We start from the raw sequence: 20278 nt of genomic DNA, 5'->3' as shown, positions 1-20278 counted from the left end.
AATGAAAATTTTATGTTTTGTCCATTTTCTTCTTTACTCGCACATTACACAGAAACGAAATAAATTGTTCTCTAAATATGCAAATCAAATAAATTAGTACTAAATAATTCCGAGTTTTCAAATGTTTAAATTTGTCAATATTAATTCTAACAAAACTTTTGTAAATAATACTGTATGGATTTTCCTCCGTTAAGGTAGAGTCAAATGATAGACCAGTTGTCTTTTCCCCCCTTCACCAATTTTATTACAGAATATAATATAATATAAATACAAGTGTCTCTAATTCAATATCTCTTCTTCAATGACCAAGTGAAGGAATACTAAATGTTTTGCCGGTTGCCCCTTCCACTCATGGCAATTTCCAGAATACGTTGGCAGGTTGTAGGTTAGGCTTGGATTATAAGTTTAAGATGGATCCCTAGCCCAGTGCGACATAGAGTAAGGAAAAGGTGCTCTTAGTCCACAGCGACATAGGAAGGTAAAGGTTAGGCGATCAGTTGGTCGACTGATGCTGGGTCCCTTGGTGTTTCTCCTTTTATTTGTCCTCTTCGGGTCCTTCCGTGAGGTCCGTCTGGTTTCGGCGTTCCTCTGCGTTGACTTGCTGTCTGCTATGTTGTTTGTAAATAATAGCACGTGTTGAGTTGACACGTTCTTCTGTTGTAATGTGGGGATCCTTGCCCCCCCCCCACACACTGGAAAAAATATAATTGAACATTATTTTGAGAAAATACACAGTTGTAATTAGTAAAAGGTAACTGCACCAACACTGACACATTGATACTGTTTAGACACAAGAAAACACTATAAACACTATAATACACCAACATCACTATGAAAAACTTTTGTGAAATATACACATAATGGTAATAACACTGTAGTTCTGTCCCAAATGAGCAGGGTCAAAAACAGTTTATCATTTCCCTCAAAGTGGATAGAAGTGTCATCACTGTTGTTAATAAATATATCAGTTTATTAAGGATCGGTAACATCCGGTACGGTTAGTCTCTATCAGTGGAGTCTCGTTCGTAGTATTAGTAGGCGCCAGTGAATTGAGTCTTCCTAATGGTGAAGGTATGTTTAGCCAATTGGTTAATTTCAGTTTTGTAGCGGGGCTCATGAAATGTGAGGCACAATTGAATTACTAGAACGAATGAAAAAAGAAGAATCAGTTTTGGAATTTAATAGCTTCTTTTCTTAAAAAAGAGAAAAGTAGAGAATGTGAATTTCTGGTCACTGTGTATAATGTTATCAGGAGCCTTAATTTATGAACATCCTGTATAAGGAGAAGTGACGTAATAAGCATTCATATACGTTCGTATTGAAGAAGTGATGTTGGAGACAAGAAAGCATTGTATTTCGAACTTGTAAGGATTAATGACTTTTGAAACTAAAAAATAAAGAGAAAAAAATGTTGATCTTGCATTTTGCGAGAACGGAAACAGAAATTGTAACGAAGTTAAATAACAAAATGAGATATAGTTTATAGTTGAAATAAAGAAGTGCAAATTTATGTCAGTCTATCCCTTTTTTTTCGTTTCTTCTGGTGTTAGTTCCTCTTCTGTTCCCGGTAAGTACTAGGAATTTTGTTATATTCTTCTCTTTGGATATGTGCCTCTTTCTCCTTAATTTTGTCTTCCCTCTGTTTGGTCCTCGTAAAATGGTTTTAAGCGGTCGATCGCAATTTCTTGAATTCTGTCCTTGAATTTAGACGGTAATTTTTCTCGATATAAATTTGAATTAATCTTCTCCAGGATGCGTGCCGGGTCGTCGTAGTGAACTGTGAAATGTTCGTGTAAACCTACTTTCATTTTGAGATAATATACAAAACAAATTCCCCTGGATTATAAGTTGTTTGTTTATGGCGATTATCGTAAAACTGCTTTTGTCTGTTATACGCCTGTTCCAGGTTGTTTCGTACTTTCTTCCTGATGGCCGCTAGTTTATCTGTGTCAAATTGTATTTGTTGTCTTGATTCGAGCGTACATTCTGGCGGGGTCCTAGTTTCATAACGAAACAATAAGAAACTTCCTGAATATTTAATCCGTCCTTGTACGTACCTATTGATGCCAAAAATAACGTGCGGTAACCATCTTTCCCAATCCGTATAGTGTTGTTGTACGAAAAACTTTAGACAATTATGTATGATTTAATTAGTTTGTTTTACTAACCCTATGGAACCATCATTATAAGCGGGTGAGTACTTATAGACGAAATCGTACTTCTGCGCCAAATTTTGTAAACGAGTTGCTCCATGTACTGGGTGCCGGTCCCAATATAATGTTGTAAAAGCTCCAAATTTGAGGATAATATCGTGTTCCAGAAATTTCTCTATGTTTTCCGCATTTATGGTGTCTGCTGTCTTTGCAATGACTTATCTTTTGGCTAGTTCCGTGGCTACTAGTATGTACTTATTTCTTCCTTCTCTGCTTGGTAGGGGCCCTAGCTCGTCATATATCCATGTTGTTGCTATCTCTCCCACCGGGTGGTGTAATAGTTTGGCTTGTTTCTTTTATGCTAGTTTCTTCTGGTTTTTGGCAATCTGTACACGTGCGTATCTTATGAGCAAGATAGTTTTTCAGATATGGCATATAAAATTTTTTGATAGTGGTATTATATGATTTTAAAAATCCAAAATGTGGACTGGTCGCCTGGCGGTGGAAGGTTGTGTACCACAAATTAGCTAGGGACTTCGGTATGCATAAAAGATGTAGTAATCCATAATCGGGGTGGTTTTGTTTTCGATATAAGATGCCGTTTTTAAGACAAAAACTCTTGCTGATCTGACTGTGGAGATCTTTTCCGGCTCCCTTCCTTCTAAAACGAATATAATGTCTTTGTAATTCTCATCCTTACGCTGTTCTCTTGCGACATTCGGTAAAGGCTCGTTATTTCCTGTTTCTTCGATATTAACTTGAAGGCTATCTGATTTAAAAGCATAATAGCCCTCTCCTTTTTCTTCATCATTTTCTTCTTTTTTACCTTCTTTCTTAATATCTTGGGCCTGTTCTAGCCTACTGATTATATCTACTGTGTGTTTGGATCCAAGCAAATATTGTATATCAAAATCATAATCAGCTAGAAATACCTTATATCTTGTGCACTTCCCGACTTTGTCCGGCTGGGTGTTCATTGTCACAATACACTTTGCGTCTACGTACCGGTTAAAGTTTATATTTAGTAGAAAATAGCGAAATTTGCGCAATATGTATATGAGAGCGTACCATTCTTTTTGCCATATTCTAGCTTTCTTTTCACTTTTCGTTAGCCTCCGGAAACAATAAGTAATCACCTTCTCAATGTGTTTTTGGGTCATAGCAGGCGAGTAGTCCTCCTGCCTGAGTTTGACTGCAGACGCGAATTTCTAGCGAATCGTCAAACTGAGCAAGTGATGGAGCGTTTAGTATGTCTTCTTTTAATTGTTCAAAGAGAACATCGTGATTGTCTGTACATTTAAATTTAGATTTGGATGTTACTAACTGTTGGAAAGGCTCAATTTTTAAAATCTTTAATGTGGGTCCTAAGATATGAGCATAGGCCTATAAAGCTTTTGAGAATCCGCTTTGTAGTCGGTCTCTTCAAATTTCGTATCTTCTTAGCTATTTTTGGAGATTTTTACTAGATTCTCCACTAACAAGGTGTCCTAATACATTAAGTTCCTTATAGCCAATGTGTGTATTCTTGGGCGATGCTCGAAAATTGTGTTTCCTAAGCTTCTGAAATAATAATTCTAAATCCTGCAAGTGCTGTGAAAAATTATATGAACTAGTAACAAGATCTTCGGCAAAATTTGTAATTCTTTCTGGTAGTTCATCCAAAATCATTCTCGTGGCGACACTAAGACTTTGGGAACTTGTTTTGGCTCCCATTGTGCATCTCGAAAATTCGTATGATTTTCCATTATGATTGAGCTCGAAAGTCATATATTTACGGCTCTTAGGATGCAACAAGATTTGGAAGTAGGAAGTGTAAAGATCGGCAGTGGTTATAAAAGTTCTCCCCTTTATAGAGTTTAGAACGTTCTCTGTTGCTTGAAATGGCACCAACAAATATTTGGAGTAACTGTTACATTTCTGCAGATTCAGAACTTTTCAAAATTCCTTCGTATTAGGCTTCTTGAGCACAAGAAGTGGAGAAGAGAATTCATTATTGTCAGTAGGCCTAATTATGTTTGCCTTGATAAGGTCTTGAATCTGCTTATCTACTTGACTCCTAATATTGAACGGAATAGTTGGGGAGGGGTCGTGGAACACGGCAGACTTAGAAATTTTGATTTTATGAATGTATCCCCTAAAATATCCGATATCATCAGGTGCATATGTAAAAACGTCTCTATATTTAAATAAGTCATAAACTGCTTGCTTTTGTTTTCTGGTTAGGTCGGGGTTGGCGTCAAAGAGCTCTTTATTAAAAAGTGTTTTTGTGTACTTTGAACGTTCTTCCGTTTCTTCTTTTGTCTTAAATTGATATGCTTTGTCAAAAAAATCTGGTTCTTCTAGGGCGTTAAAAAGAGATTTCGTGCCCTTCCTCAAGAGCCGCCATTGGCGTGTTCCTCTTTACAGTTACGCTTTTGCCATTTGTATTTGAAATAAACATTATCATTTTGCTTGTTTGTCTCTTGATCGAGGGCATTTAATTATGCTTCTCGAGTAGTCCAAGAAACAAAGATACATATAGGAATTTTCTGTCAGTTATTTTTTTCTTTCCTGTTACTTGTACATATGTATGCGATCTTGGAGAGAAAGTTATTTGCTTAGTCAGGTATAAACAATTGTGATCCGTCTGTGATGCTATCTGAGTCGTTAAAGCTGACAATGTATTCTCTGTACTTTGAACTGGTAACTGCGGTTTCCTCAGTCTTTTAGAAAACGAGATTGTGTTCTTGTTTAAATCAATGGTGGAATGCGAACGTTGGAGAAAATCGATTCCTATTATTATTGGCATTGTCTTGTGAATTACTCTAAAGTAATGAGTGAATGTTGTCTGACCTATTTTAAATTTTATTAATGCTATTCGGTTCAAATGAATGTTATTGCCTGAAATTCCTTTTATTATTGTCTCAAATGGAATTATATTTGTCCCGAGGGAACGATTTGGGCTGGCCATAGGGAAACCGTACTTCCTCTATCAATTATGGCATTCTGAAGGCCTAATCTAGTTTTAATTGTTACATGCGACCTGTTATTTTCGTCCTCTAATGCAATATTTTTCCGTCTTCTTGCCAATTGTCCTGATTGTTCGTTTATTACAGACATTTCATAGTTTTTGCTAATTTCTTTTAGGTCTCCTCGTTCCGTTTGATGGTAACTGTCGGCCCCCTTGTCAAGGGGCTGCCTTATGCGTTTTTTTGACGCTTGTAGCAATTGGATGCCCCATGCCCCCGCTTCCGGCATATTGCGCACACCAAAATTTGATCTTTCGTAGCCTGCTGATTGTTCTTCCCGTTGTTATTGTTATTTCTCCTCCTGTTTCTTTGTTTTATATTTCTTGGATGGCTTTTGTAACTCATTTGGGCTATCACCAGCGACTATTCTGCCATTTTATTGGCCAATTTAGAGAGGTCACTTTTGGGAGGATTTTGCTCTTGGTAGGAAACGGTCTTAGGTTCCTGGCTTGAGGTTTGAATTTCTTGAGGGTTGGGTTGAGGAATTGCCATGGAAGGATTATTTTGTTGTTGATATCCAGGTATATAGGTGTTCATTGGTTGTGTACAGGTTGCATCTGCACAGGATAGGGATGATGGTATAACTGTTGTCCAAGATATATTGACTTTGGTTCGTTTGATAGGCAATGGGATGTATTATGCAGGTTAGGTATATTATTCTGGCAGTATAACATATGTAATTTTTATGATAGCTCTGCGTGTTCTCTTTTCCTTAAAAGGTCATTAGCTGCTTCCAATGTGTTTAATTTATTCTGTAGCGCTTCTACCGTTGCAAACCTTTCTAATGCTATCTTATTAAGGAAATCCCTCTGCAAACCCAAAGATAAATGGTGGATCCTTTTTTCTTCAGTCAAGCAATAAAATACATATAGTGATGGGTAAATTCCCGGGAAGGCATTTTTCGGGAATATTCCCAAGAATGGGAATATTCCGTGAATTTATGTACAAACACAAAGAAAGTGAATTATATTACTATATTACGATTTCAAAGGGAAATTCGTTTCTTATCATATGTTCTTACTGTTATGTCCAGAGGATTCTTCAGAATGTATATTCTGAGCGTGTTATGTTGTTCTATTAATATTTGATGATATTTAGAGAGTCGGCATAATTGTATATTTACTTACAATATGCTGTTTAAAAGTTAATATGTGAAAAAATGGTATAGTAAGTCCATATGCTTATACACCGCTAAACTGTTTTCAATTAAATGTAAGTGGATTTTCTAAACTTGACTCTACTATTGATATAATAAACCTGTTAATCTTTTAAGCGTTACGTTGGGTAACTCTCAGAAGACACACATCTTACTATGTCTTAGAAGAAACATTTGCGCGTACATATTATGGTCACAATATTTTGCAAGATACTGACGTAGTTTTATAATTTATAATTGCCACACATGACCTTTTGTCCTACATGTTTCTCGAAATTTCATGCTTAATTCACATGTAAGAGAAATCCGAGGACCTTTTCACAAATTCGAGTCAGAGACAGGACACAGACCGATATATAATACTAACGGTGGTTCGGGATTAATTGATAGTATTTCATCTCAATTTCTACACATTTTCTACAGTACTTTACACACTGGTTCCTTCTCATCATTTGTAACTTAGTACTTTGCTACTTTCATGTGCAAATGGAAATGGAATGTAGAATATCATATTATTAGTTATATAAAGTACTCTCAAAGAATTTTATCTTTTAAATCTCCAAATTATTTAAAACTAAAAGTAAAACATAATAAATGAAAATAAAGTAATTATTCATTTTTTCTGATAGTATGGAAACAAAGTAAAGAAATGGTAATAAATTTCTTCCCGGGAATTTATATGGCAGGGAACAAACCCGGGAATATTCCCATTTTTTTATTTTCCTTCCCAACGAGAATATTCCCACTGCCCATCACTGAACTCATGTAAACCATTCGTGAGCCAAAAAGCAGCTGAACTGCTGCTACTTCTTTTCTGTACATCATATTCTGAAACAGTTATTTTCTTTTTAAATTATCTTACAAGTATGTAGAGAAATTGGATATTTCCGAACGCAGTGCACCCCTCTCTGTTTGAGAGCAATGGATTCAAGCTTAGTGAGAAAATATATTAATATTACTATAGTTTTAAGTGGTATTTGATCTATATAACCTGCGAGCGGAATTCGAATTCTGGTCTTCCTCGCCAAAAGTGCGTACGCTATCTACGTGGTAGATCGTTAACCAAGGTCAACGACAATGCGGATGAACTTGTTCAGTATAACTTTTCTGTAATTGAATCATATATATATATATATATATATATATATATATATATTAAAGAGATTTATTTTGAAGATCTAAAACCAATGGCTTGTGCTTGCTTCTTTGTTTCAGTTTTATCTTCAATCTTCAAGTATAATTTTCGTTCATACCGATCAGTGTTTGTGTGTATTAATATAGCGTTAAATATGCGTAGATATTTTCCCGATAACTATTTATTCAATTCCAGCAATTCTTTTACATCTAGTTGGTTAATTGATAGTACTATACGATCTATTGGTTTCCGTTGGAGAAGATTCGTACGCACAAAAAAAGTGCAAAAAAAAAAAAAAAATGCTGCGAGTTGTAAAATAATTTTCTGTTTTCTCTTTTTGGTTACCACGGCAAGGTCAATTGCTATATACGTGATAAAATTGGTGGAAGTTATGTTTTCCGTAAATGTATGCAATAACTGGTGTATGTATTTGGTAAAGATATATATTGATTTTCCTTTCATTCGTTGTAACTCTATTAATAGATTATTAAAGTTACTTTATTATCTTTATTCCCTATACCTACTATTATGTATAATTTCCTATTTAGTAATTTTATTCTAATAATTTGCTTTACTGTGATTAGTTGTGGATGAACTTACCGTTTATGTGTGTTTAAGAATAGCACATTTGTTCAGCATACGCCAAAAATGTTTAGCAATACATACGTTCCAATTGGGCTACCTGTACAACGAATTTCAAACGAAATATATTCATAAAATTTTAATAGAAGAGATTCCTCAAATATAATCTTGTATCCTATTGCCAATTTTTGGAGTAGACCATTTTCAAGTATGTAAATGGAACCCCTTTCCATTACTTTTTTCTAAAATCTTAATTGGCACTGTTCGATGTGATTTTTATATTTTTTGTTATGTACGGACGAATTGCCTTAAATTTTCTTTGGCTTCTTGTTCAATTTCGATTATTTGTCTTATTTCCCCATCTTATTAATGGTGCTTTATCACTGCAGACAAGGCAGTATTTCATCTTTCTACTTTTCTCTTATCCATATATCCTGTTGCGTAAATGTACGTCAAATTAAGGGTAGAGGAAAATGTTTTATTCAAATATGCCTCTGATTGTTTTCTATTACTCTTTACTGTAGTGATCAGTACAATCTTCTCTTGTAATTACATAAATATATTCACATATTTTGAGCAAAGTTAGAAATTTAAAGTCACCCTGGAAATGCTTAAAGCTTCCTGTTTCATCAAAAAGACATTTTTTCTTACTTGAGTTTGTCCATTATTCCTCCATCTTGATATTTTTTTTTATAACGTGGGAACTTTCGTTCTGACTTTCGCTTTATATATAATTTATTTTAGCATTAAGCCCATTGTGCTTTACTCCGAAATAATACTCATAAAATAGTGATAATATACTTCATACGTAATCGGAGATCTGCAAAGAGTAAAATTTAGTAGCTTTTGGGATAATATAGAATTTTCTGTGTAGGCCTTTCTTTGAAATCATCACTAGTTCACTCAACTCCGAAAATTTGAAATAGCTAATCTAATATGCCAGTGTTATTAGAGGTATTGGTAACTTCTTTGTAAGACTGTCCTCCGCCAGGAATACAATCACAGGTTACGAGTTTTTGAAGTATGTATTAATCCTTCTTTCTCAAAGAAGAATTGATTTCTTTAAACAAACATGTAGCAAGTTTCAACGTGTGTTGTATGAAACTAAAAACTACATCTCATTCCAACATAGAATCTGTCTTCGGTTTTTATATATTTGTTGGCTAGTCATAAAGTACGTGACAGAAGCTTCCCGGGTGAGCACGCTGTGCATCATGACTGCGGCCAATTCTGGGCAAACTACTGTAAGTTCTGATACGTCCGAGAGGAAAATTTGTGTGGTTTCCCGTCGTGTTGTGTGCAGAGTAAGCTAGGTCGACTGGCTTGTCAACTTGTTTTTCAGTCCAAATTAAAGGTACGTGCAATGATCATATTTCTATGTGCTAGACAGTTCAGTTGTACGGACATTCATCGTGAAATCAGTGCTGTGTATGGTGAGCATGTAATATCTCGCCCAGGTATTGTAAAGTGTGCGTTGGTGTTAATGTGGTACAGCCTGTCTTGAAAGTGTATAATTATATACGCCCTTTTCTGTTTTCACTTAATACTGCTGTAAGTGGCAATCTTACTCTTAGTGGACTTCTCTGTTATTTCTATTTGAATTGAGTTGATTTTGAGTTGAGCAACGAGGCTATATGAGACACGGACCTACTGATTAATGTGGAATCCGTACGACATGATCTCCCGCCGGATTCTTTCTTCTATTTGCGAAACGAGGCAACTAAACATGAAAACGAATGTGACATGAATAGCATTCCCATGTGTTAATCTTGTATATGACTTTAATATACTTAAACTAACATTTAGTTTAGTGCCACTCTACTTTAAAACCGAAGACAGTGTGGGCACGTTTTGAATGAGAAATTTTCTCGTTGAGAATGAAACAACATCTATATAGTCAACTTACTATTAAGGTAGATAAAAAGAATCATTTCAAAAGTTATTGATTTTTTTTAAAGTTTTGCTCTTAGTAGAAGTTTATCCTGCCATTTGGTAATTTTGATATGGTAATCCTAGGCTAACCGGATTTTACGCTTACGTATTACGATTCAATATACACCTTGTAGTGGCACTTTAGTCGTTGGAATATTAATCTCTAATGTTACTTCGAGCTACAGACATTTCTGTGACCATTGTCATTGTAACAAACTAATTCATTCCACTAATTTTTCGTTAATTGTCCGTTGAATGTTGAAAGAAATAAACTACATGATTTGTTAAATCTTTCTGAAACAGAACTTACTTTCTCTTAGCTGGGTATAGTTTTAAGCATTTTCTTTTTTTTTCAAGGAAAATTTTGTGGGTACCAGAAACCAATTCCCCATGTACCTGTGATCCTTACGTCCCGCCCAATAATGGTCTATTCATATGTATGTCACGAACGTTTACTGGTTTGTAAAATTCTAAAGCTTAATAATAATGATTTTACATTGTAGGAGAAATCTGCATGGGTTTCTAATAATTTCGTGAGTAATAGTTCTTGCTGTAGTCATGGAAATAAAGTTGGAATAGGCATATCACGCTTTTCAGTTGTATGTTCCAAGGTATGTCCTCTTAACACTACTTGCAATCGAGTAGGGAGAAGACACCGTCTGTTAGCTTGTTCGGGTGTTAGCTTCTCAAAGAAACAATTCAGATGCAACACCGCCTGCAGAGAAGGATAATTTACTCTCCCTTATGTAGCTTTTTATTAAGCTGAATTAGGTAAGTCCACCATTAAACGAAATAAATTGTCCATAGTCTAAGCTATCGTATTATGTAGTTGGTTATTAACAGGCAGGAAAGAAGGCTGACGAGTTTTCAATATATATATATATATATTGAGTAAGTTAACGTGAACTGAATTAAAAGATCATTTACCTCCCTATATCTATAGTTGATCTTCACAATAGGCTATAGACTTCGATCAGATGCTTTTATACACACACAGCGAAACCAAAATGTCTAAAATAGTTGGATCACATAGCTTGCGTCAGTAGTACGCATGGAGATTGTAAAATTCTTGTTAAAAGTACATTTTGGCTGTTTGGTAGATCAAAGAACGGTAAGAAAATATACATCTAAATCCTATGAAAAATGGCGATCGGAATCCGGGTGACTTGGTTTTATCCAGAATACCAGTAAAAATGTTTTATTTATGAGGCTCTAATCCTTCGGGTCGGACTAATTACATGATGAATGAGTTTCGTTAATTACTGAATGTGCATTAATTACTAACGGTGAAATGTATGTTCCATTTTCTTCAGTGTTTAACATTTCCTAAAAGAAACAGTGTAGGGCACTTGCAAATATATACATACTTCTATTCGTTTTTCATTCATACTACCCTTAAAAGTACGAAGATATATCTAGTACAAAGTGTCCACTAAGTTTTGTCCCGTGAACATTGTAGTGAAATATCTCAAGAATGCAACACGTAATATGAATGCCAATTACATAGGAACAGATTATTCTCTCTAACATATTTTTCGCAAGAAGTAAAATACTCTATAAGTAATGGGCACGTGAAGAACGTGAAAATGATGTTTTGAAGAAAAATGATGAAATTTTTTTTTTTTTTTGGCTCAAAAGATTTCTAAAGTCCTATTCCTCGAGACCTGTAGTGTATGACATTTCGCATCTTAAAACATTGAAATAAGTCTATATGTTGTGTTTAAGATGTATGGGGTCAGAGCTGAATAACATTTCATTACATCCGCATAAAAATCTAGTTTTCCTTATATTTCTTGTATGCTAGCAAAACTGTCGTCACAATACTGTACCAGATAATATGATGGTTGTTTGTATGTTTTGTGTTGATTTTATATAACATAATTTTATTAAGGATACTACGCAAATTGTCTGTTATCTTTAAATTGTAGATCATTTGCCTACTGGTTTTCAGTACATATTTTATGTGTTAAATTTCACCTCCCTAACGTAATCCGCTCTTCAGATTCCTTACTTTAGTTTTAGAATTTAAATCCGTTCTGTTACACATAAGGACCTCAGTTTAAAAAAAAAATTAATTCTTTAAAAAAAAAAATAAAATAGTAGGTTGAAAGACAGTGCTATTTGCAGTGTACAATCTCATTGTAAGCGATTCATCCATTTCCTGAGCTACTGATAGACTAGCTGGATAGCCAGCATACGCACTGAGATATTCCTCATCTCCCTCTTAAATATGGTATTTCCCAAAACACTACTGCACGCTACAGTTAATTTAAAATGATAAGCTTATGCCTTATGTTTTCTCTAACAAAAGGGTCTCGTGAGATTATAATCTTTGACGTAAATTTTGAATCCTTCTCTCCTTACGATACCCATTATGATTAAAAGAACTTAGGAACCAAGATAAAAGTAGGCACTAAGTTTACTAGAAAATTCATTTCAAATATTTCATCTCCTTTACTTTCATAATGTAATTGTAACAACATTATGTAATTGTTTAATGTACAGAGTGGAACATTTGTCTCGTCACGCTCTTTTATCTCTTAAAGTAAAAAAGAATAAGCACTGTAACTTTTCCCGATGCAAATAACACCTAAGAGACGTTGTTTGACATAGCCTGTAATAGCAGTGTTGCGAAACTATTATAAAATTTGGTTTTCTTCTAAGGGTATTTCATCAGGTGAAGGAAAATGCATAATACTAGAGTTATTTCTGTGAGTGCCAAACTATAGACGTTACAGAATGATATCCCTAAAAATTTCAAAAGTTTGTAAGAATAATAACCAATGAAGATGGCTGGGGAAAACATATTTTGTTACCTTAGCGTGGAATTCTTCAATCATAATATCAGGTGTATCTTATAAATAGGTGAAAAATTGCTGGTAACTGAAGACCCAAAAGGCTTGATTCCGGAAAACTACTGTATCATATGTAACAACACAAATATATATCAATAGACGTAAAGATCGTTAGGTAAATTAAAATTTAGTATCAAAGGATTGCGAGAAATATTAATAATAATAATAATAATAATAATAATAATAATATTGGAGACTGATACACTGCATGAAATGATGTATTTTGTGTCAAATTTTAAAAACGGTTATAGCCTTGCTTTGTTTGTCATTACATTAACAGCTTTGGCATAGGAAGTTGCAAATTGTTCTTGCAATTACTAAATATCCTGCCACTAAAGTTAAGGATATTTTAGATATCAGTGATTTCGTGTCTCGATTTCCATCTATAATAATGTAATTTTAATTCCATAGTTTAACATGTGAACCTTTGTATGTGCTTAAGTTTATATCGTATATATATAAATTTACATAGAACTTCGTATATTATTATAAGACATTCTATTGTTTAAAGGATAGATATAATATAGAGACATTTCAATACGAGGGGGAACCAAAAGAAACCGGACTGAAAGAGGGTGCCGTTCATGGGCGTAGTAGAGAGTTCTGCTAGGTGTGTCTGGTAGACACCTTCCCAGATTAGTTAGCCAAGCGGCGTCTGGGTAGGAGGTTAACGTTTGATCATATTATTGTTTTTCTCAACTGTTCTTGTCTGCCGCCTACGAAACGGTTATGGCAGATTCAAAAGAACAAGGAGTGTGTTTGCTTCCTGCTTGGAAAATTAGAAACTAAAACTTACCAAATGTTTCAACAGGCTTTCAAAGAGGAAACTATGACCGCACACAATTTTTCTAGTTGTTTGGGCGCTTTAAGTGTGGTAACATGAGTGTTGAAGATCATGTTCGTTCTGTGTGCTCTTCATCATTTCGAAACGACGAAAACATCGAGCAAGTCTGTCGGAAAATCTACGAGGATCGTCGTTTCATGATCAATGATACTTCAAAGCAGGCAGGACTGAGTTGCAGCTCGTGCCAGCGTGAGATTTTGCAAATGAGACATATTGCCACTAAGTTTTCTTCTCGCCTGCTCATACAGGATGAAATCATTCGTATGAATTTGAGCCAGGACTTGAAAACGCAGATCGAAAGTGGTCGAAACGTTTTGACCATGATGATATTTTCCGAGAATTAAACAAAATCTAAAAGGAAGAGGTTATCATGATGTAGAGGCTGTGAAAAGAACGTCGCAGTGCGCATTGGAGAATATAAAAGTTCCAGAGGTGCTTTAAAGTGTGGGTAATAAGATGGGAGAAATAAATCACATTGAATCGGATTTTATTGCAGAGTACTTTGATAGAAACTGAAAGAATTTTATATAAAATGTAACAAATTATTTTTTTAGAACGAACGTCCGGTTTCTTTTGGGTCATCCTTCGTAGATCTCTGTTCCGTTCATCATGAAAAACAACCTTTGAGAGCCTAGGAACTCAGCACATTTAATATGTAATAAGAAATATAATATGGAACAAATTCCCAATTTTACTGCAATTACAAACAAGCGTTTCCACTTATTTCTTGCTTTTTTGTTTTTCATGTCAATTTCCATTTGTTAGTTTATTGAACTTATTACAGGTTCCATAAGCATACTGTTTCCAAAAAAGCGAATACCTTTATTACACAAAAGGAAATAACATCTCATTCAGATGACAAATGTCAGATTTGCAAGAAGTTTTACGAAGAATTTAATCGATCACATACAACAGGACATATGCTTCCATATAGAAGTAAGAAAGGTCACACTTCCCAAGAATATGTAAAGGGATTTAGCCATAAGTCACATTTGGCAGCAGACGTGTTAATGCATACGGGTGAGAAAGATCAAAATTACCGAGAGTGTGGAAACAGCTTAAGTCATAGCAGGTCGTGTTTGGCAAAACAAAAACTAATACATACAGGAAAGAACATTTACAGGTGCGAAGAGTGTGGAAAGGGATATAGTAGTAAGTCCCATTTCGAAAGGCACGTGTCAATACATACAGGTGATAAAACTTACATGTGCCAAGAGTGTGGAAAAGGATTTATTCAGAAGTCAAATTTGGCGCAACACATGTTAATACATACAGGTGATAAACCTCACAGTTGCCAAGAGTGTGGAAAGAGATTTAACCAGAAGTCACATTTGGTTCAACACCTTTTAATACATAGTGGTGAAAAACATCATAAGTGTGAAGAATGTGGAAAAAGATTTAGTCGAAAGGAAAGTTTGGTCGGACACGTGTTAATACATACTGGGGAAATAACTCACACATGCTAATACATACACGTCAAAAACTTGAAAAGTGTAAAGAGTGTGGAAAGGAATTTACTAAAAGATCAAATTTGGCAACACACATGTTAATACACACGGGTGAAAAACCTCACAGTTGCCAAGAATGTGGAAGAAGATTTTGTCAGAAGTCAAATTTGGCAACACACATGCTAATACATAGACGCCAAAGACTTGTAATGTGTCAAGAGTGTGGAAAGGTGTTTTTTCGTAGACCGGATTTGTCAGCACACATGTTAATACATAGAAGTGAGAAAATTCATACCTGCCAAGAGTGTGGAAAGGGATTTAGTAAAAAATCATATTTAGCAAAACACGTGACATCACATACTAGCGAGAAGCCGCACACATGCCAAGAGTGTGGAAGGGGATTTGGTAGAAAGTCATATTTGGCAATACACATGAAAGTACATACAGGTGAGAAACCACACAAGTGCCAGCAATGTGGCAAACGGTTTAGTCTAAGTTCAAACTGTGCTATGCACATGATGATACATACAGGAGAGCGGCCTTATTGCTGTCAAGAGTGTGGAAGAGGATTTATTCTGAAGTCAAATTTGGCAACACACATGTTAATACACACAGGTGATAAACCTCACGTATGCCAAATATGCAGTCAAAGATTTAGACAGAGGTCGAATTTGACAATACACATGCTAAAACATACAAGTTAGTGTGTGAAGGATTTTGTATAATTCGAATTTAGTGACGCAAATTTTGCTTTGGTCGGTGCACTTTTTTTAGCAATTATCTATAAGGATATCTGACTAGTGTCGTGGTATATAATGGAGAGAATATGAAACTTGATCTCTGAAACCAGGTATCCTTTGAGATAGTTTGAATGAAATGTTATTTAGCATAGTTATACTTGACAGCTTTTCTTCAGACCATTTGTCTGCTATCATAGTAGCATTATGTATTGGCGTCAGATTAACTAATGAGAGTCATATACATTGTCACCAGTTTTTGACCCTTTACATTTATATGTTACGTATGCTTGCAAGTACAATCCCCTTTATAGTATGGCTCTTTTTACGTCACGGAAATCAAATATTGTATTAACATTTCCCACATAGCAAAAGTATGTCCACGAGAAGTCCGAGAATGAGCCCGCAACGGACGACGGGACATAAGGGATTATTCGAATTTACTCCCAAGACATCCACAGGAGATTCAGATGTCCGCTAATACCCCAGGATAATACCCCACATAGGTATGTCTTCGGGTGGATCGTAGGATAACAATAAGCTGGTAATCAACTATTCTATAAAATGTCATCAGACATCGTGGAAATAATAACGGGATATCCCGGGATTATCCGAGTTTGCTCCCGGCACATCCACAGTTCTTCCGCGAGAAAACGAGACCCCAACGGGATGTCCAAGAGTAAACTGTGGGTTAACAGTGGGATGTGATTCGACTCATAGGATGATATAGGGTCCAGTGAAAGATATTGATTGGAAAACGATTTGTGTCGTACGAGGTTCCAATTTGGGCCCACAAATGTCCATGGGATGTTAGTTGGACGACCAGTATCCACGTATTGACTGCAATCGGGATGACTGTGGGATTTTTATCGGGTTAACCATTGATAATATATTGGGAGCCTCCTAACTGTCTGCTGCCATTTATTTTTGATTTGAAAATTATGAGAAAGGTTAAAAAAGAAGATTTGGAAAATGGTTCGAATAGTGGTCATGGAATTCTATCATCTGAACTAAGAAATTTTTACTCCCCTTTATTGAGATGTTTCTTTGCTAAAAAATTACGACGTCATAGGCTGCGGTATCAAATATCTCAACTAGAAATGTATTATTGAAAAATCGTCGTTCACATCGTAGAGTTCCATTTCAAATTTATAGGCCAGTTTCCGAAATTTAATATTTTTTCATTTTTCCCGTTTCTAAAAAAAAAAAAAAAAAAAAAAAGAGTTTAGCAGAGGCTGAAAAAGACAGTGTTAAATAAAAACACATACAAAACTAACATGTACAAACTGTCGTAGACAAAATTCCTTGCCATTTCTGATTTCTGTTATATTTAAAACATGTCGGTGGTAATCACCTACAATAAAAAACTGAATTCCATATCACACGTTACTTTCGTAGGAATTTCTCACACTTACCACCACCGAGAACATCTCCAATGTACAGCAGATGAAAAGGTCATACCATACAATTCGGGATAGCAGATTAATTTGCACTAAAAACGAGTAATCGAGTTTTTTTTTTTTTTTTTAACTCTCCAACAACCTTGTAAATTTTAGAAGCATATATTTCCCTTGGGTTAGAACAGGAGTAAACTCAGGGGATAGGGGAATATAACAAAAGTAGTTCAGAATAGATGGATAGTACGACAATGGGACTTACAACTTACAATAGGACTTACAATTTGTCCAGGAGAACTTAGAAATTTATTCTTGACTTTCTGCTTTAACCAGTATGTTTTCCATCTGACCTTTTTTAAAATCAAATAAGAACTCATAAACATGTTTACACAGTTGAGACGCTTCAAGGAAATATAATTTATTTGCAACTGAGCCTCAACCGTATAAAATTCCACGTTCGGTATTTTGTTTTAAATTATAAAACAAATTTAAAATTTTAAATAAGGCTTGATATATTACGAGAAAGGACAATGTTATACGAAGTTCGATCGCTGTACTGCATCTGCTCCAAAGGTTACTAAGGAACACGTGTAACTAAGGACCTTGGGATGATACAGCTGGCATACAACAGAAATACATACTACATTATTGCAATGCACAAAAAACTTGTATGGATTTGCCATTGAAAAAATTTTGCATTGTTTTTTTCTAAAAAAAAACTATTTTGTCGAAAATTTATAACAAGTACAGAAGAATGTTGTGAAAGATACGGAAGTTCTAAAAGGTACATGAAATAAAAAAACTAAATGCGCGCATAAAATGTTAATGTATTGCACTTTATACTATCAATATCAAGGGATGAAAGGCGATATTGACGGATATGGTTAATATATAACGTGCTCGGATGACCATGGAAAAGTAATAAGAGGTGATTTTGTTATTGAAAGACAAAAAATGTAATAACGTTTCACCACCCATGTTGTGTGGGAGATGTACCGAAAGCTTGACCAAATAAATTAGAAATAATATAAGTAAAAGGCTAGTTATTACCGCATGAAACCAAACTCATTACTACAAAAAAAACAAAAGTTTTTACTTCGAACATTTTATAAATTCTTTTTATGGTGTGCGTCTAGGCTGACGATGAAGACGATGTCCTTCGAAAGTACTTACATTAAAAAATATACTAATGACGTTTGTTTCTTGCGATCACTAGTAGCCTTTTACTTACATTATTTCTATTTGTTATCGCCGCTCGGAATATAATGATAATTGACAAAATTAATTTCAGAGGGCGTTATTCCAAAATATGTCCTCCTTAAAGAGGACAGCTTGAAAGATCACTTTTAAAATGACACCTGTTCTATGTAAAAATGCAAGTTTTAAAACTACAATGCATGTGTAACGGATTTCTGAAATGACTTTACGAACTAACAATATATTTCGTTGAATGGTTCGTCAAGCCCTTTGAGGCAATTCGTTACAAACGCATTGGATACTTTTCAAACACGCATTTTTACATAGGACATGTGTGATTTCAAAGTGATCTTTCAAACCGCACTCTGCATATTACTTTTTGAAGTTGAGGCATCTGAAATTGGTTTTGGCGTGTTTGTAGCATCGAATATCTCCGAAACTACTTGGGTTGGAAAAAAGTTCAAGAGGACGGTCTTCTCTTTTTCAGTTTCAGGAATCAGCCCTCAAATCCTTTGATTGGTCATTCGAACACGCTCTATATAAATATGCAATCCTTCAATCCATACAAAGAAAGGGGGTTTAATAATACCGTTTTACATTTCCCACAAAGTGGTTTTCTTACAGAATAGCAAGAGACTTGATTTGTTTTATAAAATTTTGTTCACAAGGCATAAATTTATAATCAGAGAGAAAACTTCAGTCATGTTCGTTTGTTCTAGCAACTAGTCATAACAACGGAGATTTCAAGAAGTGGTCACATACCACAAAAAATAGAACACAACTTACAAAAGAAAACTTTCTCTCATACTTAAAAATGCCAAGTAACATACAAATCTCTGGACCACAAAAAACAAAATACACAGTTATTATGGCCAACTTTTTTTTCTTCTCTTTACAAATATCTAGTGTCAGAAGAATGGAAACATGAAGATGTATTTTCAGATGGCTTTGATTGAGAAGTGTCCAAACTCAATTTCGCATTATTTTCTTGTTCCACTCGTTCTTTTGCAGAAGCTCTTGATACTACGAGTAATTTCGTCATGTGTTAATTTACACGATGAATTTAAGCGTACTTTAGAAAAAAAAATACAATTATTTGTTTGACTTCTTCAATGCGCTTTATAACTATAAATACTCTTTTAGGATATATCAAAATATGAAGGGATAAACGTGAAATATCTGAAAGTGCGAATATCTCGCACATTGCACAACCGAATCGTCACATAGAGGGACGTGTCTTTCGAAGCGGGCATGAAAATTCAAGCGAACTCGTGTGTTGCAACCTCACTTCACGTTTACATATATCACTATCTTGTGGAATTCAGGAAATAATATACTGAGTGTGAGACAAACAGAATAGAATAAAATGAATCGCCTTTTCTCTCTTTCATACGCACATACAGAGAGAGAAAAGAGATAAATTAATATAAAATTAATGTGGTCTTAGCCACCTGTGATTCCGTGAGGAACAAAACAGGAAAGAGCGATGACAAAAAGATTCAGCCACAGGCGGATCATTCTATGCTGACACAGGCGGACTCTGGCTACACAGAGTACCATTCTTATATTTACTTGGTGACAATAATATTTGTCAGCACGAATGTACCAGACAACTGAGCTCAGGTCTGTGCTCCAATGTAGGAAATACTGTGCGTACAATGGTATTGAATTATTACGTTTCAGTAATTCCAATCGAACTTCGATATATCGAGGAGCCTTCGGAAGTTTAAAAAGCTTTGAGTTAAAAAAAAAATCTTTTTATAAAAATCACTATTCCTCGTTGTAGTGACACACATTCTACTTACTGCGACAGCGAAGCTACCAGAGAAAGAGA

The 20278-nt window shown here is 35.0% G+C and overlaps 1 protein-coding gene across 7 annotated transcripts in view; it reads left to right on the top strand.

Annotated features, from left to right (window-relative positions):
- The window catches only part of LOC145674775 (uncharacterized), a 163601-nt gene extending 148318 nt beyond the window's left edge, over nt 1-15283 (top strand). For all 7 annotated transcript variants that reach the window (XM_081744974.1, XM_081744976.1, XM_081744979.1 and 4 more), the window contains one exon: nt 14450-15283. In XM_081744974.1, coding sequence (XP_081601100.1) covers nt 14450-15131 — 682 coding nt within the window. In that variant the 3' untranslated portion in view covers nt 15132-15283. The remainder of the gene's footprint in view (nt 1-14449) is intronic.
- The last annotated feature ends 4995 nt before the right edge of the window (nt 15284-20278 follow it).

This window comes from Thermobia domestica, chromosome 18, assembly GCF_964235325.1.
Source record: "Thermobia domestica chromosome 18, izTheDome1.hap1.1, whole genome shotgun sequence".
Taxonomy (NCBI): Eukaryota; Metazoa; Arthropoda; class Insecta; order Zygentoma; family Lepismatidae; genus Thermobia; species Thermobia domestica.
This window is presented reverse-complemented; position numbering and strand designations above follow the sequence as displayed.